We start from the raw sequence: 27,588 nt of genomic DNA on the forward strand, positions 1-27,588 counted from the left end.
GAGGCTGAGGCAGGCAGATCACAAGGGTCAGGAGATCGAGACCATCCTGGCTAACATGGTGAAATCCCGTCTCTACTAAAAGTACAAAAAATTAGCCAGACATGGTGGCACACATCTGTATTCCAAGCACCTCGGGAGGCTGAGGCAGGAGAAGCACTTGAACTCAGGAGGCAGAAGTTGCAGTGAGGCCAGAGACTCTGTCTCAAAACAAAACAAAACAAAACAAAACAAAACAAAACAAAATTCAGGACCAGACGGATTCATAGAAGATTTCTACCAGACATTCAAAGAAGAATTGGTACCAATCCTTTTGCCACTATTCCACAAGATAGAGAAAGAAGGAACCTCCCTAATTCATTCTATGAAGACAGCATCACCCGCTAATACCAAAACCAGGAAAGGACACAAGCCAAAAAGACAACTACAGACTGATATCCTTGATGAACATAGATGCTAAAATCCTTAGCAAAATAATAGCCAACCAAATCCAACAACATATCAAGAAGATAATCCACCATGATCAAGTGGGTTTCCTACCAGGGATGCAGGGATGGTTTAACATACACAAGTCAATAAATGTGATACACCACATAAACAGAACTAAAAACAAAAATCGTGGTCATCTGAATAGATACAGAAAAAGCATTTGACAAAATCCAGCATCCTTTATGATTAAAACCCTCAGCAAAATTGGCATACAAGGGACATACCTTAATGTAATAAAAGCCATATATGACAAACCCAGAGCCAACATAACACTGAATGGGGAAAAGTTGAAAGCATTCCCTCTGAGAACTGGAACAAGACAAGGATGCCCACTGTCACCACTCCTCTTCAACATAGTACTGGAAGTCCTAGCCAGAGCAATCAAACAAGAGAAATAAATAAAGGGCATCCAAATCAGTAGAGAAGAAGTCAAACTGTCCCTGTTTGCTGAGAATATGATTATTTACCTTGAAAACCCTAAGGACTCCTCCAGAAAACTCCTAGAACTGATCAAAGAATTCAGCAGTTTCTGGATACAAGGTTAATGTACAAAAATCAGTAGCTCTTCTATACACCAACAGCGACCAAGTGGAGAATCAAATCGAGAACTCAACCCCTAGCTGAAAAAAAAGATACTGAGGAATATACCTAACAAAGGAGTTGAAAGACCTCTACAAGCAAAACTCCAAAATATTTCTGAAAGAAATCATAGAAGACACAAATGGAAACACATCCCATGCTCATGGATGGGTAGAATCAATATTGTGAAAATGACCATACTGCCAAAAGCAATATTCAAATTCCACACAATCCCCATCAGAATACCACCATCATTTCCACAGAGTTAGAAAAAACAATTCTAAAATTCATATAGAACGAAGAAAGAGCCCATATAGCCAAAGCAAGACAAAGCAAAAAGAACAAATCTGGAGGTATCGCACTACCTGATTTTAAACTATAAGGCCATAGTCATCAAAACAGCATGGTACTGATATAAAAATAGGCACATAGACCAATGGAACAGAATAGAGAACTCAAAAAATAAACCCAAATACTTACAGCCAACTGATCTTTGACAAAGCAAACAAAAACATAAAAGTGGAGAAAGGACACCCTTTTCAACAAATGGTGCTGGGATAATTGGTAGCCAAATGTAGGAGAATGAAACTGGATCCTCATCTCTCACCTTATACAAAAATCAACTCAAGATGCATTAAGCACTTAAACCTAAGACCTAAAATTATAAAAGTTCTAGAAGAATATTGGAAAAACCCTTCTAGACATTGGCTTAGGCAAGGATTTCATGACCAACAACCCAAAAGCAAATGCAATAAAAACAAAGGTAAAGTGTTCGGGCCTCATTAAACTAAGATGCTTTTGTTTACAGAAAAAAGAACAGTCAGCAGAGTAAACAGACAACCCACAGAATGGGAGAAAATCTTCACAATCTATACATCTGACAAAGGACTGATATCCAGGATCTACAATTAACTCAGACAAATCAGTAAGAAAAAACCAAACAATCCCTTCAAAAAGTGGGCCAAGGACATGAATAGACAATTCTCAAAAGAAGTTATACAAATGGCCAACAAACATGTGAAAAAATGCTCAACATCACTAATGATCAGGGAAATGCAAATCAAAACCACAATGCGATACCACCTTACTCTTGCAAGAATGGCCATAATAAAAAAATTAAAAAAACCAGTAGCTGTTGGTGTGGGTGCAGTAATCAGGGAACACTTCTACACTGCTGAGGGGAATGTAAACTAGTAAAGCTGCTATGGAAAACAGTGTGGATGGATATTCCTTAAAGAACTAAAAGTAGAACTACCATTTGATCCAGCAATCCCACTACTGGTTATCTACCCAGAGGAAAAAAATAATTATTATTATTCAAAAAATATACTTGCACATGCTTGTTTATATAGCAGCACAATTCACAACTGCAAAATCATGGAACCAACCCAAATGCCCATCAATCAACAAAGCGGATAAAAAAACTGTGGTATGTATATATGATAGAATACTACTCAGCCATAAAAATGAATGAATTAACAGCATTTGCAGTGACCTGGATGAGATTGGAGACTATTATTCTAAGTGAAGTAACTCAGGAATGCAAAATCAAACATCATATGTTCTCACTGATGTGTAGGAACTAAGCTATGAGGACAAAAAGGCATAAGAATGATATAATTGACTTTGGGGACAAAGGGGGAAAAGTGGGAGGGGAGTGAGGAATAAAAGACTACAAATATGGTGCAGTGTATACTGCTAGTGGGTGCACCAAAATTTCACAAATCACCGCTAAAGAACTTACTCATGTAACCAAATACCACCTGTACTCCAGTAACTTATGGGAAAATAAAATTAAGAAAATTAAAAAGAAATGTTAATGCATTCAGAAATCAGTATTTTACCATACAATTGGCCCCCAAGAAGGAGTTGGGAGAATCCTGAGAAAAGGTTACCAGTTAGTTTTCATGAAGGAAAGAAGAAACTATAGACCACAACTGATTAGATAGGCTCCAGAGGTATAAAGTTCAGAAAAAGAAAGTTTTTAGAAAAGCCCGGGAGAAAAGAATATAAAATGGTGAATGAGTATAATAGAAATGGGATATTGGATAGTCCCAGACTAACCAGTTTGTTTGAGCTTATCCTGCACATGCCACTAGATCTAATGTATCCTGGCACTGTATTTCTGCTATCATACCACTCTACTTTCTTACCTGATTGGATTTCCCTTTCCAGTGTTAATAAACGTTGGAGTCCTCTACATACCATTCATTTAATTCTTCTGTTAATTTTTGGAGACTGACTTTTTAAAACTAAATTTCACATGGTGCTTGTGATCTAAATACCCTATTTCTATTAGATACTTCACATAATTCCTGAAGTCTTATGTTATACTTCACACACTATTTTAAATATCAAATATGACAGCAAAGTATAGTAAGATCTGATATAACTGGGTTTTTAATAAGCATTTCAGAAACACACTTCGTGGTGGATCCTTTTAATCCATATTTTCTGAATTATATTCTATGGAAGATGTGTTCCAATAAAATTTTTACAGGTGTTCTACATATAATGAAATCTGAGCAAACAAATTTGAAATATGATGAAATAAGCCAAGCTAAATAGGTTTTCAGTTTTTCTTGGAGGTGTGAGTTACTTTTTCTCTTGTCCTCCTTCATTCTTTACATCCATTTTCTTCCTTTATGTACTCAGCCTTTAATATATATATATATATATATATTTTGGAGGGGGGCAGCCTGGTTCTGTCACCTAGCCTGGAGTACGGTGGTGGGATCTTGGCTCACTGCAACATCTGCCTCCAGGGTTCAGATGATTCTCCCACCTCAGCCTCCAAGTAGCTGGGATTATAAGCATGTACCACCACACCCAATTAATTTTTGTATTTTTAGTGGCGATGCGGGTTCACCTTGTTACCCAGGCTGGTCTCAAACTCCTGACTTCAAGTGATCCACCTGCCTCGGCCTCCCACAGTGCTGGGATTACAGGCATGAAACACCGAGCCCAGCCAATGTGAAAATGTTCATTGTGATTCTCTAAGTGTTTGTAAGAAGACAAAAACAGTCTGCTACATTTCCCAAAGGTGGTAAATCTTAGAAGTTTTTTGTTTGTTTGAGTACAACACTAATATCGCATAAGACTGAGAGGAATCCTTTAGGATCCTTTCAAACTTGGCTTTACATTGTAATCACCTGGGAAGATTTAATAAATTACTGATGCTTGGATCCACCCACAGATATGCTGATTTAATTGGCCTGGACTGTAGCCTGGGCATTCGGGCATTTAATGCTCACAAGGTGATTTTACTAGGCTACAAAATTTCAGATCTCTTACTCTAGGGAATGTTTGGGAAATGATGTTTAAATATGTTCCCTAAGGAAATCTATATGACCAAAAGATAAATCAAATTTAAGTTATAATTTTGTGTTGAGTACTTTACATTTTGATCATTTTTCCATGGGATTTTATCTTGCATTCTGAACAGGAAAGTAAAACAGAAAAAAAAAAAATCCCCAAAGTAACTGGAAGCAATTGTGAAGGGCACAGGGGATACAGAACTGGAAGCAATGTGAAGGGCCCAGGAGATAAGTAAATATACGCACAATAAAATCTCTTTCCAGTTCTATGTAGGATTTATTCTACAGGCACTGAGAGAAAAATAGAAAAAAAAAAAAAAAAGGAGCTGTCCTCATTAGCTGTGAGTCGAAGTGAATCAGTAGTCAAGGAAGGTTAATTTGACTGTGATATTTGGGCCTCAGTCGAGAGATTTATTTCTAGTTTTATATATTTTATAAATACAAACAGTGAATAATCAGGATTAGATGCTTTCAGTTATGAAAAGAGTCTTAATATCCAAGCACGATGTAATCCTCTTAGCTGGTATTGACACCAGTGGAAAATAAAAAGGGCCAATTTAGTTACTGCTCTAGTTACTAGAGGTTCAAAGGATCATGCTAGGGATGCAGGGCTTGTTGGTATGGTATTATATATATATATGAGTCTTGACCCATATTAAAAACAGAGCTTTAACTCAGTAAAACCTACATAAAGTAACCATGTAGAAACACTAGGATTTCATACCCATACACCCCACCTCAGTGCAGTTATGTTTATAAACAATTGTGGCTCCCTCCTCTTCAGACCAAGAGATGAGGAATGAGCTATCATGCTGGTTTTAGACCTCTAGAACTCTAAAAGTTATAACCAACTATTCCATAGTGGATACACACACTATGCAAAGGTACTGATCACTGGATTTCATTTTTTCTAGGACTTCCTACATATATCATTTTATCCTGATAGTTTTTATTGTACTGGATAAACTCAAATAGGGATTTATTTATTTCTCTCCAAGGGGACCAATACACTCATTTCCAACCTAAGTGAAATTATGTCGGTCTCCAAAAAAAGTCATGCAAAAGGAAGGAAATCATAAAAGAAAGATAAATATATATATATCTTATTATATATATACCTTATTATATATATACATATATTATATATTATATATAAAAATATATATTAATATATATTATACATATATATGTATAATTCTGGAAGGAAGGAGTTTGACTGATAAAGAATAATTAACATTCTACACAAGACTAAAAAGTCTACTGTCAGTTTAACTCCCTCCTGATTAGATTTTGCTGTGTCCCCACCCAAATCTTATCTTGAATTGTAGTTCCCATAATCCCCACATGTTGTGGGAAAGACCTGGTGGGAAGTAATTGAATCATGGGGGCAGTTACCTCCATGCTGTTCTCAGGATAGTGAGTGAGTTCTCATGAGATCTAATGGTTTTATAAGGGGTTATTTCCTTCTTTGCTTGGCACTTCTCCTTCCTTCCGCCATGTGAAGAAGGATATATTTCCTTCACCTTCCACCATGATTGTTGCAAGTTTCCCGAGGCCTCCCCAGTCCTGCAGAACTGTGAGTGAATTAAACCTTTTTCCTTCATAAATTACTCAGTCTCACGAAGTTCTTCATAGCAGCATGAGAACAGACTAGTATAGTAAATTGGTACTGTGTAGTGGGGTGCTGCTCTAAAGATACCTAAAAATGTGGAAGCAACTCTGGAACTGGGTAACAGGTTGAGGTTGGAACAGTTTGGAGGGTTCAGAAGAAGACAGAAAGATGTGGGAAACTTTGAAACTTCCTAGAGACTTGTTGGATGGTTTTTACCAAAATGCTGATAGTGATATGGACAATGAAGTCCAGGCTGAGGTGGTCTCAGATGGAGATAAGAAATTTCTTGGGAACTAGAACAAAGGTGACTCTTGCCATGCTTTAGCAAAGAGACTGGAGGCATTTTGCCCCCGCCCTAGAGATCTGTAGAACTTTGAACTTCAGAGAGACGATTTAGGGTATCTGGTGGAAGAAATTTCTAGGCCACAAAATATTCAAGAGGTGACACAGCATAAAAGTCTGGAAAATTTGCATCCTGACAATGCAATAAGAAAGCAAAACCCATTTTCAGGGAAAAATTCAAGCTGGCTGCAGAAAATTGCATAAGTAATGAGGATCCAACTGTTAATCACCAAGATAATGGAAAAATGTCTCCAGGGCATGTCAGAGGTCTTCATAGCAGCCCCTCTCATCACAGGACCAGAGGCCAAGGAGGAAAAATAGTTTCCTGAACCAGGCCTAGGGTCCCTTTGCTGTGTGCAGCCTAGGACTTGGTGACTTCTGTGGTAGCTGCTCCAGCCATGGCTAGAAAGAGGCCAAGGTACAGCTTGGGCTATGGCTTCAGAGAGTGCAAGCCCCAAGCCTTGGCAGCTTCCACGTGGTGTTGAGCCTGCAGGTGCACACAGGTCAAGAATTGAGGTTTGAGAATCTCTGCCTAGATTTCAGAGGATGTATGGAAAAATCTGGACGTCCAAGCAGAAGTTTGCTGCAGGGACAGAGAACTCTCATGGAGAACCTCTGCTAGGGCAGTGTGGAAGGGAAATGTGGGGTGTGAGTTCCCACACAGAGTCCCCCCTGGGGCACTGCCTAGTGGAGCTGTGAAAAGAGGGACACTGTCTTCCAGATCCCAGAATGGTAGATCCACCAACAGCTTGTACTGTGTACCTGGAAAAGCCACAGGCACTCAATTCCAGCCTGTGAAAGCAATTGGGAGGGGAGCTGTTCCCTGCAAAGCCACAGGGGCAAAGCTGCCCAAGGCCATGGGAGCCCACCTCTTGTACCACATCCCTGGATGTAAGACATGGAGTCAAATGAGATCATTTTGGAGCTCTAAGATTTGACTGCCCCGCTGGATTTTGAACTTTCATGGGGCCTGTAGTCCCTTTGGTTTGGCCAATTTCTCCCAATTGGAATGAGTATATTTACCCAATTCCTGTACTCACATTGTATCTAGGAAGTAATTAACTTGCCTTTGATTTTACAGGCTCATAGGTGGAAGGAATTTCCCTTGTCTCCTATGAGACTTTGGATTTGGACTTTTGGGTTAATGCTGGAATGAGCTAAGACTTTGGAGGACTGTTGGAAAGGCATGATTGTGTTTTGAAATGTAAGGACATGAGATTTGGGAGGGGCCAGGGTGAAATAATATGGTTTGCGTATGTCCCCACCCAAATCTCATCTTGAATTGTAGTTCCCATAATCCCCACATGTTGCAGGAAGGATCTGGTGGGAGATAATTGAATCATGGGGGCAGTTCCTCTATGCTGTTCTCGTGATAGTGAGTTCTCATGAGATCTGATGGTTTTATAAGGGGCTTTTCCCACTTTACTTGGCACTTCTCCTTGCTGCTGCCATGTGAATAAGGATGTGTTTGCTTCCCCTTCCACCACGATTTTAAGTTTCCTGAGGCCTCCCGAGCCCTGTAGAACTGTAAGTCAATTAAACCTCTTTCCTTTACACATTACTCAGTCTTGAGTAATTCTTCATAGCATCATGAAAATGAACTTATATACCTCCCACTGTTTTAATCATTTTATCCTTTCCCCATTCACACACAGCAAATGTTTGTGATTTGCTGATTGGCTTAAGTGGTTCTCAAACTCACCATCAGAATCATGCACCAGAGTCACCTGGAGGCTTTTTAGAAATCAGATTGTTCCACCTCCACCCTCGCCCCCTGCCCAACCCTTTTGGGTTCAGTAGATCTGGGTCAAGGCCTGAGAATCTGTATGTCTAACAAGCTCTCAGGAGATGCTGTGCTGCTAGACTGGGATCACAGTTTGAGAACTATTGGTTTAAAAAATTGAAAATGCTAAGTCAAAATCTTGGAATCCTGTGATGTGGGAAAGACTGAATATCTATTATGACTATGCCAATATCTCATCTAACTCTCATAGTATATCTCTGTGGGTATTGTCATTATCTTCTTTACAGATGGTAAGACAGCTTCAGAGAACCCATACATAGAGTCCATGCAAGAGCTGGGATTTAAATGCTCATCTTGTTCAAAACTTGTATTCATTCTTTCACCACATGCTGCCTGCTCAGCATTGAGATGGGATGAGGTACTTCTACTGAGCTGTCAAATTCTCGTATCTTCTCATTATGTCTGGCCACTCAGGAATGGACTATGGTGAAAAAGGGGTAATGAAGGGAACTCACTGCAGAAATGAACACAAAAGCTGAACTTTCATGATTTATTTAACAAGAATGCATCAGCTGTATTGCCTACTTTAATATTCATTTTTTAACACACAAATTACTGATTCTAGAATAAGGCCTGTGAAGTTGATGTACTTTCCTTTAGCCCACTAACGGCATTTCACTCTTGGTGAGATTGCTAAGAAAAGTTATTTTAGGAACTGGGACCTATACACACATAGACACTTTAGCATCACATTAATTTAATTCTTCAAATGAACTTAAAGTCTAAATGGCTTTGTTGATAAGCACAAATGCCGATAGCGTGAGTTTTAAAGCTAACAGGCACCTTATAAAGTATAAGCTAAGGGCAATATAATTCAATTGAGTTTAGAGGATTAAAAAAAACTCAAATTTTGCCTAAACTAGCCAAGTTCAAGGGCATCAATCAAACATACTTTCCTAAAGGGATTAAAATAACAGTGGAGTTTTTTTTCTGCATGAATGCTAAAGGAATTTAAAAAATACCTAGAATGACTGCTTACTTTACATTTATATCCAGTTTTATAATGAGAAAAATCAAGAGGAAAAACATTTCTTTGAGAGTAAGGAATTCAAGAAACTGAAATCCACAGACAGGAACCATCAAAAAGAAAGGCTTTCAAAAGATTAATTGATATTTTATCCCTTTGAATACCTAATCTGCAAGAATTTTCAATGTCATTTAGAAAACATGATATTTCTTGCAGACTGTCAAGAAAAAATAGGACAAAGCAAATGAGAAAGAAAGAGGGGAAGACAGCAAACTTTTCTGCTAGATGAAAGGGTGCCGTGTTTGATCATGGCTGAAAATCCTATCTAAGGAAAACCAGCCCTATGTACACAGGCTGGCTGCATTTCTTCAGTAAGCTCTTGATGTAATAGTGTATCACTAACAGACTGAATATGGTGCTATTCCATTTCATTAATGAAAAAGAACTAAAAGACATTACTTGCTCTGATTACCATTAACAATGATGGTGAGGCACCTGATGTGTGTCCAGAGAATCTGTAAAAGGCATAACATAGGCTATTGAAGAATCTATTTAAAAAAATAAAAATAAAGCAAAGATGTGACGTCATTGGGACCAGTGTATGTTTGCAATGGCGTACGTGTGAGTGATCTTGGCAATGAAAAGAGTATAAAAGTACTTTTACAAGGTGACACTGGGGAATCAATTATGATGATGTTAGTAAGATAAATGAATATGATGGCTATCTAGGGAAAATAAGAAAATGAAACCTTTCAGATAAGCAACATTGCAGAAGGGGCATTCATATTTCTAATAGACACATTGTAGATTTCCACCAATATTTTAAATTATTTCATATAAGAATCATTTTCCAATTATTCTACTGTCTCCAAATCCTTTCACATCCTCCCAACTCCATTTTCTTGTCACGAGTTTTTCCTATCCCCTTCAGAAAGCTCTCTGCACTTAGTTGTTCATTCACATTTCCAGACTTCTTGGGAATTCTGAGTCTGTTTTCCTCTTGCTATTTTAATCTTTTGAAGAGAAAGTTAGGTTTATGTAGAAAGTGTGTCTAACAAATCAGCATTTTTACATATAGGTATCATTTATTCAATCAATGAATATTTAATAAACACCTACCATGGGCCAGATGTTGCTGGATTATGGAGAAATAAGGTAAATATGAGTAATCCCTGCTCTACGAGTTTATAGCCTTTACTCTAGAGGGGAGAAATGATAATTAAACTGGAAATGGTGATTCAGTGTGTTAATGTTACAATAAAGATATTCCCAGACATCTAAGGGGAGAGAAAACTCTAAGACAAGACAAAAGGATAAGGGAACCTTCCAAGAAGAAGAAAACATCTGAGACAATTGCTGTGAAACAAGCCAGCATTAGCAGGTTGAAGAGTAAAGGAAACACATTCTAGATGAGGATTTGCTCATGTTTATCTATTCCCACTTATGCAAAGACCCTGCAGGCTTGGCCCATCCCAGAAACTGAAAGCAGTTCATTATGGCGGGAGAACAGAAGTAGTAACAGATGAATGTGAAAAAGGAGGCATCAGGATCATGAAGGGCCTTGTTGCACAGGCTAAGGACTGAGGATTATGTCCTGAAAGCTGTGAAAGGATTTCAAACATGTCGTGTTTGTTTCAGAAACGTGGCTCTGGGGCTGTAGAGAAAATGAATTGAGTGGAAAGAAGGCTTGAATCAGCCAGACCAGTTAGATGGATATTGTGCTAGTCCTGCCAAGGGATGGCAGTTACCTAGAGTAACTTTCTGGAAAGACACTTTTAAATTTTAGAACTGTGAGAGAAAATTCAGGCATCTGACTAGCCTAGTATTACCTCCCTCCCCCACTTTTTTCCTCCACATTTATTAAGAGTAAAAGCCAACATTGAGGTATATAATTGAGGGTGAGTTCTTACTTAAAGACTTATTTATATCAAAAATTTGAGCTTTAATACCACAAGGGATAAAAGGAATGGCAGAGCCCTTGATCTCCAAACCTCTAGGAACTTATAATCTAAAGGTAGGTTGGAGAGAAGATAGTGAGGAATGTGCAAATATCTAACATAAGGTGGAATTCATCAGGTGGTATCAGAAAACTTTGAGAGTTTTCAAAATAAAGTGTGAAAATCGGAAAGAAACTCACAAGATTTGATCCACAGAGATGGCAGGTGTGGCAGGGAAGAAATTCCAGGTGGAAAGTGAGCATGAGCAAAGACAAGAAAGCAAGCACTCGCCACTAAACACATCCTACAAATAACTGTGACTAGTGAAAGAAGAGTCATGAAGCAGACAGAAAGAAAACTAGTTGGGAAAGTAGCTTGAAGATTATACTGTGGCAGGCCTTGAACACAAGGCTGATAAGTTCTTAATTCTTGTAGCATTTGAGTTGTGGCTCTTAACAGAGAAAAATAATACACTAGTCATTTCCATTTCCAGAATTTATTTAATTATAGTCCACCTTGCTGCCCAAAACTATTTAAGGCAGCTTTCAAGGTTGTATAAAATATTGCAACGTCCAATAAGTGAAAAAAATGAGGTGAAAGGAAAGAGAGTATGATGAAGTCAGCAAACAGGCTAATTAAATAAATGCTATTAAAACGTTATCAGAGTTAGTTAGCAATGATTTATACAAGTCACTGTGTCCATTAGGTAAGAAAATAAGCTAGGTGCATTGAAGAACGATTCCCAATATGGAAGGAAGAGAGATGTTTCTCCTGTGAGTCTGAAAGGAGCAGACACTGTGTAGTCTAATGAATAACAGTCTTAATATAGCAAAGCAAGTTTCCAAGGGCTATTTATTATAGTGTCCTTCAAACATTAACAAATGGTACTGTGCCAAGGCATACTTCATGAAGAGCAGTTTCAGGGGTCCAGTGGAATGCAGTCATCCAGGTAAAACAGCTTTTTTTTCTTAGCTTAATCCAAGGATCTAACTTAGAATATCCAAGGAAAATGGATATACTGCATAAGATCCAAATATTTCTCCAAAAATATCATTTCTCTTAGTCAAGGTTCTGAAAGGTATGAGTGGCAGTGACTTTGAAATTGTTATGTTTCTTGAAAAGTACTTGGAAGTAGCTTTCTTTGCTGCTGGCTACACACAGGACCATATGTTTAAATTATCAGCTGAAATCGGCATTGGATGATAGACTCAAGTGGAAGAAGCGAAGAAGAATGAGAACCCACTGACTCCTTTCAAGACACATACCCCTTCACTTCGATGTTAGCTGCAGGAAGAGCAATATTCCTGCCAGAAAAATTTTAGATCTCCTCTCACGCAGAGGCCAATGGGCAACTATCATCATACTGTGGTTCTGCGGTATGACATAGTTGTTACACCTGCCTCCCTGTAGAAAAATCTCCATAAGCTAACTATAGCTTTGAGTAGTGTAACATTTCTGGTATATACTGGTTACGAGTTGGAGGGCTGCTGTTAGAAAAGATGACTTTAGATTCAGAAATCTGATCTGTATCCTACTTTCTGGCAGTGATCAGATGGTAGGGATAGCTATCTACTAAGGTAACTCCTAATTGTTCTATTAACATATTCTTGCAGATAAACATTTTTAAATGTTAATCTCAAAATTTATTCTAGAATGTGTGTGAAGGATGAATAGGAAAGAGAAGTGCTAGGTGTTGACACCAAAACAACACTCAAATAATAAAACTAGAATGTAATAAGAACCCAGCCTGGACCTGGGTAATAGAATGGAATGGGTACAGCAGATTCAAAATACATTGTAGAAATAGAATCTACATGAAAAAGGAAGATTGCATGTGGCATGGAGTACATCAAACACCTCTGAGGTTTTAAGCACCATTGGCTAAAAGAAAAAGAACTCACCAATTTGTAAAATATTTCCTATCTGACTCCAAGCTTAGTATAACATTAAATCATATGGTTCTTACCCCAAAGAGAAGAGCTCTATGCTACTGTCAAAGACTCTAACAATCTTAAACTTGTAGCTACACTTAAAACATCTTGGCATAGAGAAAGAATGCTTACAGAGGTTTGCTTGAACCCTAGGAAAGTCTGCAGAAGAAACTGGATTGAGAAGAAAGATTATGAGACATTTGAAATTGTGAATAAGAAGTTTGAACTATAAATGGGCCAGGTAAGAGTGGATGGGGGATATCTAGGAAGTAGTTGGAAACGTTGGCATGAAACCAAAATAGATGACAGGATTTAGCAATATAGATTTGGAGGTCATCTATATAACAGTTAAAAGTGAGGAAGCACATGATGCCATTGAGAAAAAAATGAAGAAAAGCAAAGTGTCATAAGACCAGCACCATGAGAATCTTGAGGCAAAAAGGATCTATACATTTCATCAAGCATAGGAAAAATCATCATTGAATAAATATATATTGAAGAAGGTGCATCTGGGATAGAGGGCAATCAATGCTATAAGACCATAAAAACAGATTGAGACAGATGAAATAAAAAACATACAAGGAGGGGTTAACATCGACAAAAAGAGGACTATGGCTTGACAAAAGAGGAAGATAGGAAGAAGGGAAAAATGAAGAAACAAACATTTGAAGATCATATAACGTGGTACTGATCTTCTCATAAAGAAAGAGCCATTTTTTAGCATAAATGGCGAGACTCGTGTTTGGAACTTAAGAAGGTGAAAAAGGCTGAAACAGCTGAAGGAGCATAAATATGAGTGTGGGTCCAGCTGAGCTTATAAAGAACCAATTTGCAGAGGACAAAGAAACTCCCTGTTTTAATGATTGTGACAATCAAATGTTACAAATCAATTCACGTAGAGCACTAAGTACAGTGCCTAGAACATAGTATGTATGTGATGAATACATACTATATGATGAATAAAATACGTGATGAATAAAACACTATTTTACCCTCTCTCATGTTTGCATTTATATTTCTTCAAGGACATTTAATGTTCTGCTATATTTTTGTTAGGCAATATTATAATTGCCCTTGAGATAAGGAAAGAATTTATGGAAATCTTTCAAATAACCTTTAATTAGCTGGTAGCTATTTGCAAGGTCATAGCATTCCCAACTAAACAATTTTCGAAGATTATCAACAATTTTCAGACAAGGCCACTCAAGGACTGTGGTGGATAAAAGAGAGACAGGTACATTCTGCAAACCTAAACAATCAAACATCTCCTTTTTCTGTCTAACATTAATGACGGCTGCATCTTTGCCAATGATAACTTGAGCCCTTCTTTCTTCTTCCCAACTACTAAATAACACTTAAGACACACAATCATTCAATTGCCCCTCATTTCCAGATATCACTCAATGTGGAACAAATGGTCACTTCTTCATAACCCTTCCCAAAGTCTTACTGCACAAGCTCTAATTCTGTAATAAGCCCTTCCAGACTTCCTTTTCTGAGATGCTCCACGGTTCAACTGGCATATATTTTCCCTTGTTTCAGCAAGCTAATGAACTTAACTATGTTTGACTATAGTTGATCCTTAGTTTTCTTTGGCTAGTAGGCTTCAACCCTCCAGAACAAGTATCTCAAGAATCTCTATAATTTTTACCAAATCTTCATATTTTATTTGCTAATGTAACTGCTCAACTATGAATAAAATTCATATTTCCTGGATCTGGAGTCCTGTGCATTCCCATATCTGAGTCTCTTGGGCAAACTGCTAGACTCAGAGCAGGCACATAAAGTTGCCTGATAAAAAATAATATACTGATATATTCCACATGATCAAAATAAATAAAACAGTGGTAGAAAGGAAGGAAGAATAAACAATATCTTGGGTGGCAAAAGCACTTAGAAGTTATATCAGTTTGATTGGGTAAGTATAAGTATTTTGTAATTACAGCTCAGGGAAACAAATCAACAGCAGATTTCATTTTAAGCAGAAAAGTAAAAAAAAAATGTGTATATAGTAGTAGTCTAAGTTGCAGAAGTTAGACATAATATGTAATTAAAAGTGTATTATATGCGGTCCCCTTTCAAATATGTCATATCAATTCTGTAAACCACAAGAGCCTTGATGTCTCACATAATATAAACTGGGAAGGTTTTAGGTTGTTCCAACTGCTGCATGCAAGAAACATCATATATCATTTGAAATGTGATTTCAATATGAAAAGCGGCATTAACTATTGGTTGTGGAAATGTTGATCTTCTGGTAGGTGGAAAATGAATTTACATAAAATTTAATGAATTTAGATTATAGAATCACTCAAAAATTCTGCCAATTCTATATAGAGATATAATGTCTCTTTTAATCTTGCCCTAAATGCCTTAATGTTGAGATGTGATGAGTGGAGGTGGGGAAAATGTTAGAGGTTACCACTGCTACTGCTATCATCCATATAATCACCACACTCATTATCATCATCTTTATTTTCATTTTCATACAGTCATGTTTTTCTGGTACATAAATGTCTCCTTAAAACTGTTGCCATTTCAAAGACTGTTATTAAAGTTTTAATAAATTATAAGTGTAGCAAAGCAACATTTCAAGAAGTTTAGAAATAGAAATTGAAAACATATGAAAATAATTTTATGCATTCATTTCTAGATTTTTTCATGTGTATGTTTTAGGCTTCAAAATCATAATGATTGTTCACTTTTGTCATCTTTTCACTGTGCATTATGAACATTCTTTTTCATGTTATTAAATATTTATATTTATTATATTAATTCACCTAGTAATATCATAATAGTTTGGCCAATAAGAAAGATAATATAATTAACTTTCTTACTATTTCTTTTATTTTTAGATATTGAGTTTGGAAACTATTTAAAAAGATTCCTTTCTTTGGATCAGTTAATCTAACATAGCAAATATAAGATTAGCGATACTTCAAAAAGTCCTAACACACTTTCCTGAATGCAAAGAAAGGAAGCAGAAAGGAAGCTTCAATTATTTAATATCGATCATGAGTCATGTCCTTACTAGGTACTTTGGACATACCCTTTCAATTAATCCTTTTATTGTTGTGTATACATAAAGAGGTAATAAATAGATTATATACTCTACTCTTAAGGAGAGAAAAGCTAAGCTTCAGAAAATTTAAGTAACTCTAATTGTTAAATAATTATTAAATAATATGACCCAGAAATCACATACACCCTGTGAATTCTAAAAATCATTTTGATTTTTTCTACCATACTTTTTTCCTGTTTAAAACTTCATGTGTGAGAATGAAAACAAACAGTGTCTGGCGGTAAATTTTTAGATAAGATCAACACACAATCAAAATCATCTTTCATTTTGTCTTTCTCCTAAGATGTTTAGCACACAAACTTCCCGTTAGCCCAATAGTATTTCTTCATTTATTTTTTACTAACGGAATTAGAAGCTTTGTACTTCCAAGTTGAATTTGTGGAAGATTTACAAAATTAAGCACTGCATTAAGAAGTACAATTAAAAATACCAGCAAATCAACGAACATTTAAGAGCAATAGAGAGAACATGCTACCAGGAACACTTGCAATGTACTCCATCTAATTCCAACTATCCTGATAACCAAGGCTAAGGGGAAATAGATTAAGCTGGGTATTTTACATTGTTAGTTAAAAATAAGTATATTCATTCATCTGGAGAGAGATACTTGCTGAGACACTGAACTCAAGGATCTATTAATCATTTGCTTCTTTATATAAAAGACATTGTGTAAAATAACAGACAATTATGTTTGCTGTGGCATCTCAAAAGGCTGGTAACGTTGTTTAAATGTTCGTGTAATATATTGCTTCTCTAAGAAAAAAGAGGTTAAGATGTTAAATTTTAACTGAGAGAAAACATTTCAATAGGGACGTCCAATTTTATGGTTCAGGCATTTTGCATTCTGATAAACTAATTTAACATAGGGTCTAGAGAACTGTTAACATGTTTGTTAGGCAGTATCTCTCCAGAATCAGATGTCTCTCGCATGCCTCTGGCAAGGGCTGAATCATACATAGTCAATTCATGACTATATTCTCTGACAGGCTCCTCAAGTGCCCACTTTGTGCTGTTGATTTAAAACGGGAACCATGTGATTTCAGTACCAGATGTGCTGATTCCTGCACATGCAATTAGCTTACTTTAAAGTCCATTGTTGTCTTGAAAGTGTTCTGCTGCGTATTATGTAGGCTCTGTCCTTTTGTAGATGACTGAGGCACAAAGTGATGCTGTGTGCTGCTGCTGCGGGAGGCTTTAAGTCAGTTGCTGCCACTCACTGAAAAATTCTACTGCAGAAAGCATTTTGAGAGGCTGCCTTTTGATTTGATGTGTGTGCTGCATCACTAAGCGTCGTTTTTCTCTGACCTTGCCACAGAGGATAGTCATATCTCCAGCCATCCCAGGCTTGCCCTGTGTAGTGTTTGGCTTTTAGACAAGACCAGGAAAGCTTTCCCTTATGATCAGATGGCAAAGCAGCACACAGTACTCAGGGAAGCAGTTACCCAGGGGGAAACAGAATAGGTAAAATACTGGCAGATCAAGAGTAATTTCAGTGGACACTAATCAACAATCACAACAGTAACAGAAACTGCTTCAGGTGGTGTGACAAAGATGTCAAATATATTTTACTACAAATCTTTTGGGATGATATATTTCTCACCTTTTCTCTAAATTTCTAAAAGTATAGGATTCTAAAGGCTGCCAGGAGAATATTAAACAGAATATATGTTTGATTTTCCTGATTTTGATGATCCCCTGTTGCTGCTATAAGTCCTAGAAGACCAATATATAATGAAAATATTAAAAAATTAATAAAATATAAAAAATAAAAATATTCTTAATGGGTTTTAATATATCACTATTATAATCAATTATTCTGTACACACTAAAACACTAATAAATGTTTTTCTCAACCTCCATCTCAATGTCTACCATCTCAGATTTTCTGATATTTCTGTCTTTTATGAAATAAAAAAGCTCAAAAATGTGAATTTTAAGGGAAGGTCACTTCATATGTATTATAAAGAATATCAGTGATAGTATTTAGTTTGGAATACCTATAAAAATAAATTGATTAGAGAGAGCAGGGGTAGGCAAACTATAGCCCACAGACCAAATCCAGCTTGCTGCCTGTTTTTGCATATAAAGCTTTAATGAAATATAGCCGTGCTCACTTATTTGCACATAGCTTGTGTCTGCTTTCATGCTACAGTGGCAGAGTTGAATAGTTATGACACAGACTGTATGGCTTGCAAAGCCTAAAATATTTACTATCTGGAAGTTTACAGGAAATGCTTGCTGGATTAGAAGATGAGGCATAGAATTTTACACCCACCTATCCCATCCTCTGAAAACAAAACAAAACAAAAACCAAAAAACAACCTGGGCTAAATAACAGTGATGTTTATATATTAGTCCAATCTAGTTGCCTATTTTATACATAAATAACAATTATGGTCCCATAGGAAAATTCTTAATGATTCCATTTTTATAATTTAGCAAACAAAATAAATGCACCAGCAGGAACACAATAACTCAGCATTCACATGCCTATTTGTCAAATACTTGCGCAAATATCATGTACAGAGTCCTGCTCTGCAGACCACTCCTATGATGTCTGTCATATACTATGTTATATGACATTTCTTTATAACCTTTTACTCTGTTAGAATCTTTGTTCTTTGGGGGCAAGAAATGGACCTACCCTTAGTTTTTTGTAGCACTGTAGGTACTCTGTAAATATTAGTTGAATAAATGAAGAATAAGTAGAGCAAAGTCTCTAAGAACTTATTACGAAGAAAAAAATCAATTAACTCATTTAAAGAAAGACAGTTTTGTAGTCAACATAAATGCACAGTATTTGAGCCAAAAAATGAAACTGATTTTCATGTGTGGCTTGTGGGAACACATAACAATGTGTCAGGTCTTTTACAATAAAAACAATTTAATGGCTAATTGTTGCTAATTGGAGGTACTAATGGACTTAATTTTTAATTAAAAGATGGAAATTATTTGTAATTAGCTCATGGTATCTATGAAAACAAATGTTGCTTAGAGCTTGAAAGATGGTCTTGTTCTTCTTGTTCTTTGAAGCAGCTAAAATACTCTGCCTTTCCCTCCTCTAGATGATAGAGGATAGTTTTACACAGTAATTCTCACCTAAGATGCAGCATAAAAAATAGGCTTCAATTAAATATTTGCTTGGACATCACAAATTCCAAATTAATGAGGCTTTCCAATGCAAACTTAGATTGCTGAAACAAAAACAATGTGAGAAAGTGCATGCTGTTTATAACAGTGAATTTTGTCTTACGTGCATCAAGTACTCCAACGAAGAACTTTATTCGTAGAGCACAACTCCATGGTTAGAAATCAGACATTTAAAAATTTCTTATTGGACCAGTATATTATGATTTATGCAAACTTTTTCTGAGAAATCTCATTATGAAGTTGTACTGATAACACTTATTATTTAAGCCTGTTTCAGCTGGTGCATAAAAGGTTAGAGCAAAGAATGAAAATATGCTCCACAAGTTCTACAGGTTCTTTTCAGTGTATTTTTCAGGCCCCATTTTTCTTTTCTTTTAAAAAAAAATTTTTTTTCAAACCTAGGTTCAAATTCTGAACTCAAAGCTTTTTAGAAAAAGAGGACAGATTTTCATTCTACTTTAGTTCTCTAGTGATAGTAGTCTCTTTTGCTTGATTTCATGCTGATGTCATTCAAGGAAATTAAGCTCAAAACAACTGAAATAAAAATTTGACTACAAATTATCTTCGGTTTTCATAGGTGTTGCATAAAACCCAACCATGTATAGAAAATGGTATTTTACTATGCCTTTACATATTTTTTCACTAACATTTGCTCAAGAGAGGAGGATTGTTAAAGGAGTTATAGTTGTTATGGAAAAGAAATACTAAAAAGAGAATAGATTCCTGCTTTGGTGTGAAAATGTAGAGGAAAGTTTCAGCCTTCTGTCTTCTCTCCTTGAAATGAGCTAGGTAAGGCCTAGCAGAGATGTAGGCAACAAGAGATGACTCCAGGGAAATAAATCAGAGATGCTTCTGTTTCCCAAGCTTCCTTCTTTCTTTTGAACATCACCATTTTTGCTTTAACTCTTTCTTCCCAGATTATTATTATTTTTAAGACATATTCATTGTTGAAGCTTAAATATGTAACTCAGATTCTTCCTAAGTAAAATATTCTTGAGCCATGTATAATTTATTAATGGCAAAGAACAAACAAAACAAAACTAAAATATGCAAAATACCCCCACTTCATTAGTCACTTTTTATGTTCACATTAATGAACTCCCTTAACTTCTGTCACTTTCACCTCAAATCCACTGTGGCCACCTGCTCCCGTGATTCAAACTTTGCCAAGAAATAGTTCATTATCCAAAATCTTAAATCCAAGTATTTTACTGACTACATTCTACATCTCATTGAAACTGCTAATCTCTATATTTTATTTTCTATCTCTCATCTACCACTGCCTTCTTTTTTCTTCCTTCTTTATTATTCCTTAAACCCACAGTTTGCCACTCAACTACTTTCTTGTCAATATCATAATTGCACACTCTCCTTTTCCTCACGTCGCCTAGTAAATACTAATGCTGCATTAATTTGCCTATCTGCCCTCTTGGCTACTGATCGTGACCGCAGAAAATCAAACATCCTCACAGATTAATCACACAAATACATAGTCCACAGCTTCAAATGAACCCCCACTAGTACCCCTCAAAATTCTATGGATTGTTAGTTGGCCTTCTCAGGCCATAGTTTTCCAAATCTCTGTTCTTCTTAAATCCTTACTATATGTCATCTCTCACTCACTCTCAGAAGATGACATCACTTAATATTACACAGAAAAACAAACAGTATTTGTCTTCCTGAGGATTTCAAATATTCTTTCTAGATTCCTGATTCTCTATACTTCATGCATTTAACATCAAAAAAAACACAAATAAATGTTGTTATTAATGTTATAATGGTCTAATATTATACCATAATATTTTAATCAGGGGTCTATTTTCTGTTCATCTTTGTATCCCCAGTACTTTTGTGTAGTGTCTAGCACTCAGAAGTTGTTCAATAAATGTTGAAATATTGATTGAATGAAATTAAGTTATGTATCTGTAAATTGCCAAGCAGATATCTCAACTTCGATAAATTAAAACAGTTTAGTTAGATTCTACACTGGCAAAGAATTGATTATTTGTTTTGTCCAATATTGACATATTGGAAGATTTGGGAAGGAGATATTACAATGCTATTGCCTGTTTCACTTTCCTGATATGGCCAAGGGTTGAGAAAAGCATATTCAATTTCTCAAAAGTCATTGAAGTTGTCCTACCAGCCAATTAACAAGCATTTTGGAAAGGCAAGTCTATTTCTATTTAGATGTAGACCAAAGAAGTCTGTGAAACTTATGTCAGACTACCAATTAAATCCTACAAGGGGAAAATAACTGTGAAATCTCCCAAAATGTTATTTTTCATATTAACTCTATATTGGGTCCCCCTCCTTTGTACTCCACTGCTAGGGACCTAGGATGATTTTTTATTATAAATACAATATATCATATCTAATCTTTTTAACTATTCCATGTGATTTTTATGTCTTCTTGCTAAAGACTACACACAACTTTCAGATTACGTTTCTTAAAGCATTGCTTTTATCAAGTCATTTATCTGCTCTAGAACTTTCAGTGGCCCTGTGTATGCAATCAGGTGAGAACTCCTGAGCCTAGATTTTCAGCCAGATCTTCTGCCTCAATTGACTTACGTAGAGCCTGACCTATGACTGATTTCTGATAAGTACTTTTAATGATTTTCTTGCTTTCTTCATTATGTTCTTGAAAGTAAAATCAGGAAACCTAGTTGAAAGTAAGTTCCAGTTTGTGTCTTTTATTTTTATAAATATTGGTAAATTATCAAGAGTAGATGTATCTTGTTAAACAAAAGTACCATGTATGAAATATAGTCTCTTCCCAGGGGCCCTAAATCCTAAATGAAATTGGCATGTTAAGATATGACAGGAAATACACTTTGGGAAAAACTAAGTGATATTTTCATTAGTGGCAATTTATTGTAGAGACCTTAAAGAGGACCAAAATGACTTCTCAGCCAAATGCTAACTTATTCTTCCTCAATGGGACATTATTAATTGAACTTTAAAGATGAGTATTCAGCCAGGAACATAACTAAGCAAGGCTACAAGAAATTAAAAAAGAATTACCCTTCAGATGCTGGGTCAAGCAAACAGGTGGCCAAAAGCAAGATTTCCCCTGCTTGAAAACCACCAGCAGGTTGACAGATTCAACTGCTCCATGGGGTCTTTCAGTCTATTTCTGACCTTTGTTTCTTCTGTCTTTCCAATGCATTTTTCTCTTTGTATTTTATGACCTTGCTGTCTGACATGTCAAAGAATCAAAGAATTCATGCTCTTCAGATTGCCAGTATTTTATTTAATTAAAAAATTTACTGAAATAAAAAATTGTGCCCATTTTTCTCTTTGCAATAAATCAAAATTCAAAATTAAAATGAAAGCACAAGAAGATCTGTGCAGTTCAAAATAAAAATCCACCTCTTTACATAGACATATCCTATTACAAACTGCACTACTCAATTTTATGAAACAAATATTGCTAGTTAAAACCCTCAAGACACTAACATATTTTCAAATCAACCTCTGCCACCTTTTTGTATAAATGGAATAATGGCAGCTTTTCTTTCAATATCCGAAAGAATCGTTTTGGGAACAAATATGAAGTGTAGATTCATTCAACAAACAATTATATTGAGTACCTACTATGTGGCAGACCCTTTGCAGGGTGCTGAGCAAGCAAATGGGATGATTTTCCAATTTAGAAGAATTCTGGTCTCTAAAGCAGTGCTTCTCAAACTATTTTTTATTAATCTGTACCCTCTTTTGCTATACATAAAATTATTTTCCCACTTTTCAGGAATTTGATGACTGTGTCTAACACTGAGAATCACTGATACACAGAACACAGATTCTATCTTCTGTGTATCCTTGACACATAAAATGGTTTTGAGTTTTTACTTTCTATTTAAAATGCAACACATTTATTTTCCAGACATATAACTGAATTATAAGTTTATGTTTCTGAACTACATATGCCCCCTTGCAAACTGGAATTCAAATTTCCTGCGCCCACCTCTGTTGAGAATCACTGCTTTAAAGAGTTTGGGAAAAAAACAGGCAACCTCCATCTCTCCCCTCCAATCCAGTCTTAAAAGAATTAGAATTTTCCTACCTGACACAACAGCTGGTGGAGTATCATAATCCTGTCTTGGGATTGAATCTTTGAATGAAAAGAGCATGAGAAAGAATGCAATGAAGTACAAAAGAAAATAAAATAGAATCAGCCCTAACACGTGGAAGAGTCTGCTGTGTGTCATATGGTTGCCTGACCCCCCTGCCTTAGAGCAGTAAAGGCATTAGGATTCCTCATTTGCATTTGATACTATGGTCCCTATTACCACAATACTGTACATGCTATTAGGTCCCGTTAGACTTGCTGGGACAGTACAGTTTGTCCTGAAACACTGTCATCTTCCACAGCCTGTTTGGTACCTCCCTTAGGGAATCAATATAAAACTTTTACCCTCTCTGGCTGACAAAAGAGTTCTACAAGGCAGCCCATCTAGAGGGGGCCCAGAGCATGATATGAAACAAAGTCCTGGAGAACAAAAGAAAGAACTAAAATTTAAAAGAGAAAAATAAAAAATTTGTACATTCTCATATTCTATGGAGGCTAACACATTTTGAAGGCAAAATTTCATTATTTATTACTCAGCTCCAGCTCTGATCCTAGTGGTTGTCAGTGAGGCAGAGCGGAGGGTGCTTTCACCTCAAGGCCAAAAAGCTTTATGTATTGTAACTGTGGGAGCAGAGATACACAGAACAGAATCTATTGAACATGATGGTTATCTTTATCCCAAATCTCCTAGTATTGAAGGTGTCAAATTCTAGATAAAGCTTAATTAAACTACATGGCAATCATTTCAAAATTAGGGCTTACATGGGACAAAATATATCTGCTTTTTTGAAGATGAAAAAAGAGCTTTTGGTTCACTGGAATTTCTTTAGCCAGGGATCTTAAAAAGGAGATTGGGATATGGCATAGGCCTAGAGTCCCCTTCTAAAAATGGAAAATTCTAATTTTGCCCCCACTCCCTTTGGAGGGGTAAACTCTAAAAGAAACTTGATATTGTTTAGATTCAAATCAACTGCCTACACATGGTTAAATAGATGCTCTTGTGTGACTCTTATTCCCTTTATATGACCTTTATTAAAAGCAAAAATCCCAAATTTTCTTTTTCCACCCATGCAACAACTTTTGGACTATCACGTATTTCTCACTTTCATCTCCTTGCCACAAAAGGTCAATTTTAATCACTCTCTCCTGAGTAAATGGCATGTGAGAAGACAGATTAGAACTTGAACATTGCAAGGCACTTTGAGCAACAAAAGCAAACATGATCAAAAGATTCAAATGCAAATAAACCAGACACATGAGTTATTTTGTTTCTTGCAACAGGTACCTGAACTACTGAGTTGATTATAATCCCCAAATCTAGAAGAATTAGAATCATTTTAAAAGTTTTTCCAATTTTTAAAATAATAGTAGTAACTCCTAGTACCTTTTGAAAAATTGCAATCACACATTACCACTCCAAACCAAAAAAAAAAAAAAAAGTTAATTATTGGACCATGCTACTAGACATTTTCCAAGAATATACTTATGACATTTTAAAATAAATAATAAAAGCCAATAATGTTTATTGCTGAATAGCTGGATAATGTAGAAAAGCATAATGATTAAAATAGACATTACTCCTAATCCCATCACCTGGAAATAGCCACACTTGTTTTATATTTCTCTCTAGCCTTATAATACTTCTTTAGAGTTGATACTGAACTCCACACATGCAAATTTACATCTTTCCTTCCTTCTTTCTTTCTCTCTCTCTCTCTTTCTTTCTTTCGACAGGGTTTCACTCCATTCAGGCTGAAGTGCAGTGGCACAATCATAGCTCACTGTAACCTCAAACTCCTGGGCTTAGTTGATCTTCCTGCTTCCGCCTCCTCAGTAGTTGGACTATAGGGCACACAATAATGTAATGCCTAGCTAATTTTCAGTTTTTTTTTATTGTGATGGGGTCTTGCTATGTTATCTAGGCTGGTCTCCAACTCCTGACCTCAAGCAATCCTCCTGCCTCAGCTTCCCAAAGTGCTGTGATAACAGGCATGAACCACTACAGCCTGCCTTAATTCCATTTTTTCAAATTTAACATTATAAATACACTTTTTCCCAATTATTTAATACTCTTACGATTTCATGCTGCATTACATTCTGGTTTATGGATGGATTATGACATATTTAATTATTCTTCTTTGTTAGACATTATAAAGAACACCGTGTCAAAAATTTTTGAGATATAATTATTTTTCTGTTATTTTAGAATATTTCCATAGACCAGCTTCTCAAAACTATAACTTCTTGGTCAGTCAGTATAAATGTTTTGAAGTATCTCGACTGACTACCTTGCTATCCAACTGGTACTTATACAAATTTAGATTCCTATCATCAAGCAATCAGTGCTAGAGAATGCTTATTTTCCTACACTTTCATTAGCAATTTGTACTGCACTTTGATAGCTTTATTTGATGGGATATATGTACATGTATATTTAATTACTGTTTCTGTTTCTTTGATTACAATTTTTGTACATGTTCCTTGGCATTCTATTTACTCTTTTATCAACTATCTGTTCATGTTCTTTGGCATTTTATCTATTAAGGCTTTTTTACTATGTCAGTAATTTATTTGAATTCAGAATTCATTTTTTTAAACAACAAAAGTGTAATATTTACAAATATACACTCGTACTACTAGACTAATACTTAATGCCAGTTCATTTATTGTTTATAAGACTCCCTTCAAAGGTCCTTCATTTTACAGTAAGACTAAACCAATTTTTTTAAACTATTACCTTTTTAGATATATTTTCTGCTTTGTATTTGAGTGTTTTAAATTAATTAATATTTTTTCTTAAAAAACTATTTTAGGAGATGTACTCATTACCATTTATGATACTTCTTCCTGAATCAGAGTCCATTTAACATCCTGTTAGCTTTTTAAAACTCTGTCTTAATATTTATATTCATACCTAATAACAGAAAAAAGAACAATGTCTAAACAAACTGAATAATTGAGGATTTTCACCTGATACTATCAAAATTTCAGAGCAGTGAAGGAGTGGTGTGACTGAAAAATGCTAGAGAACTGTGGGGACAAATGGAGTACAATTACAAGGTTATTTTTGTGAGTGACTATGGTTACACTGTGGAAATCAATGATATCACAAATCATCAGTGGCTTGGAGAATACAAACCAAACTGCAGATACAAAACCTGCAGAACAAAATCTTTTTATTTCTTCCAACAGATTCTGGTGACATTGTAAGCCACTGGTGACCAGCAACTGAACAAATGAAAAGGAGATAAGAAACTTGTAAAACAAGATTGTCATGCAATTTGGAGGTTCTCATAACACAGTAAAATCTCCAGTGGTTTCTGCTAAAGCTTACAATAAAGTGATAAGAAGTTATGGATAATGGGGCTTTGGTTCCATCAACGGAACGCTGTGACAAAAAAATAAACAAAAGTAGAAAAGCTAGGAAAATCCTTCAGGGTCAGCAGAGCCCTGAAATAAAACAGTTACACTGCTTGCATAAAATGCATCTTTTTTGAGGCCTGCAGATTCTGTCTAGCTTAAAACAGAGAATTGAACAATAAACATTTGAGGTGGCAAATTGTAGAGAAAGGTTAATTAAACTACATGGCATTCATTTCAAAATTTGAGGTCATGGGAGACAAATATATCTTCTTTCATGAAAAGGAAAAAGAGGTTTTGGCCCAATACAATTCCTTTAGCCAGGGACTTTAAAAGGAAGAGTGGAACTAAGCCAGTGTTCAAGATCCCCCTTCTAAAAATGGCAAATTCTAATATAGCTACAACTTCCGTCAGCCCTGATCACTTCCTACTCTAGATTACTCACTGGATCGCTCTCTGCTTTGCCCTTGGAACCCATCTGTTTCTAGAGTTTAGAATCCTATCTTAATCTTAATCTTAATCTTGACTTGTCACTGTTCACACCTTGTTTTGCAGAATTTCTGTGAGCTCAGATGTCTGAAATCCTTTGAAATGTTTCAGTTAGGAGAGAGACACAGTCAGATAGTTTTAGATTGACTACCTGTGACGACAGGGTAGAGAATGGATTGGAGCAAATTGAAATTGAAAACAGGAAGAACAGTTAGGAAACTGTTACAATTAATCAAATGAGTCCCAGGGCGGAGACTCCAGAAATGTAGAAGAAAGAATGTATTTGACTGATGTCTATGAGAGAAAATCAGTGGGACTTGAAAAGTAATTGTGTATGGAGGTGAGGGAGAAGGAAAGGGTCTTGACTGGGTCTTAGTAGATGTATGGTTTGGCTACAGGGAAAATGGTCATGTCATTAGCTTGCAGGGAAACAGGGAGCAGAAACAAGAGGAACAGG

General features: G+C 36.0%; 1 protein-coding gene across 18 annotated transcripts in view; it reads right to left on the reverse strand.

The window, feature by feature from the left end:
- RBMS3 (RNA binding motif single stranded interacting protein 3) overlaps positions 1-27,588 on the reverse strand; it is an 861,233-nt gene that overhangs the window by 54,871 nt on the left and 778,774 nt on the right. For 11 of the 18 annotated variants that reach the window (XM_063721655.1, XM_063721652.1, XM_063721660.1 and 8 more), the window contains 1 exon segment: positions 23,277-23,324. The exons of the other annotated variants lie outside the window; for them this stretch is intronic. In XM_063721655.1, coding sequence (XP_063577725.1) covers positions 23,277-23,324 — 48 coding nt within the window. 18 annotated transcript variants of the gene reach the window in all.

Source organism: Pongo abelii, chromosome 2 (assembly GCF_028885655.2).
Source record: "Pongo abelii isolate AG06213 chromosome 2, NHGRI_mPonAbe1-v2.0_pri, whole genome shotgun sequence".
NCBI lineage: Eukaryota > Metazoa > Chordata > Mammalia > Primates > Hominidae > Pongo > Pongo abelii.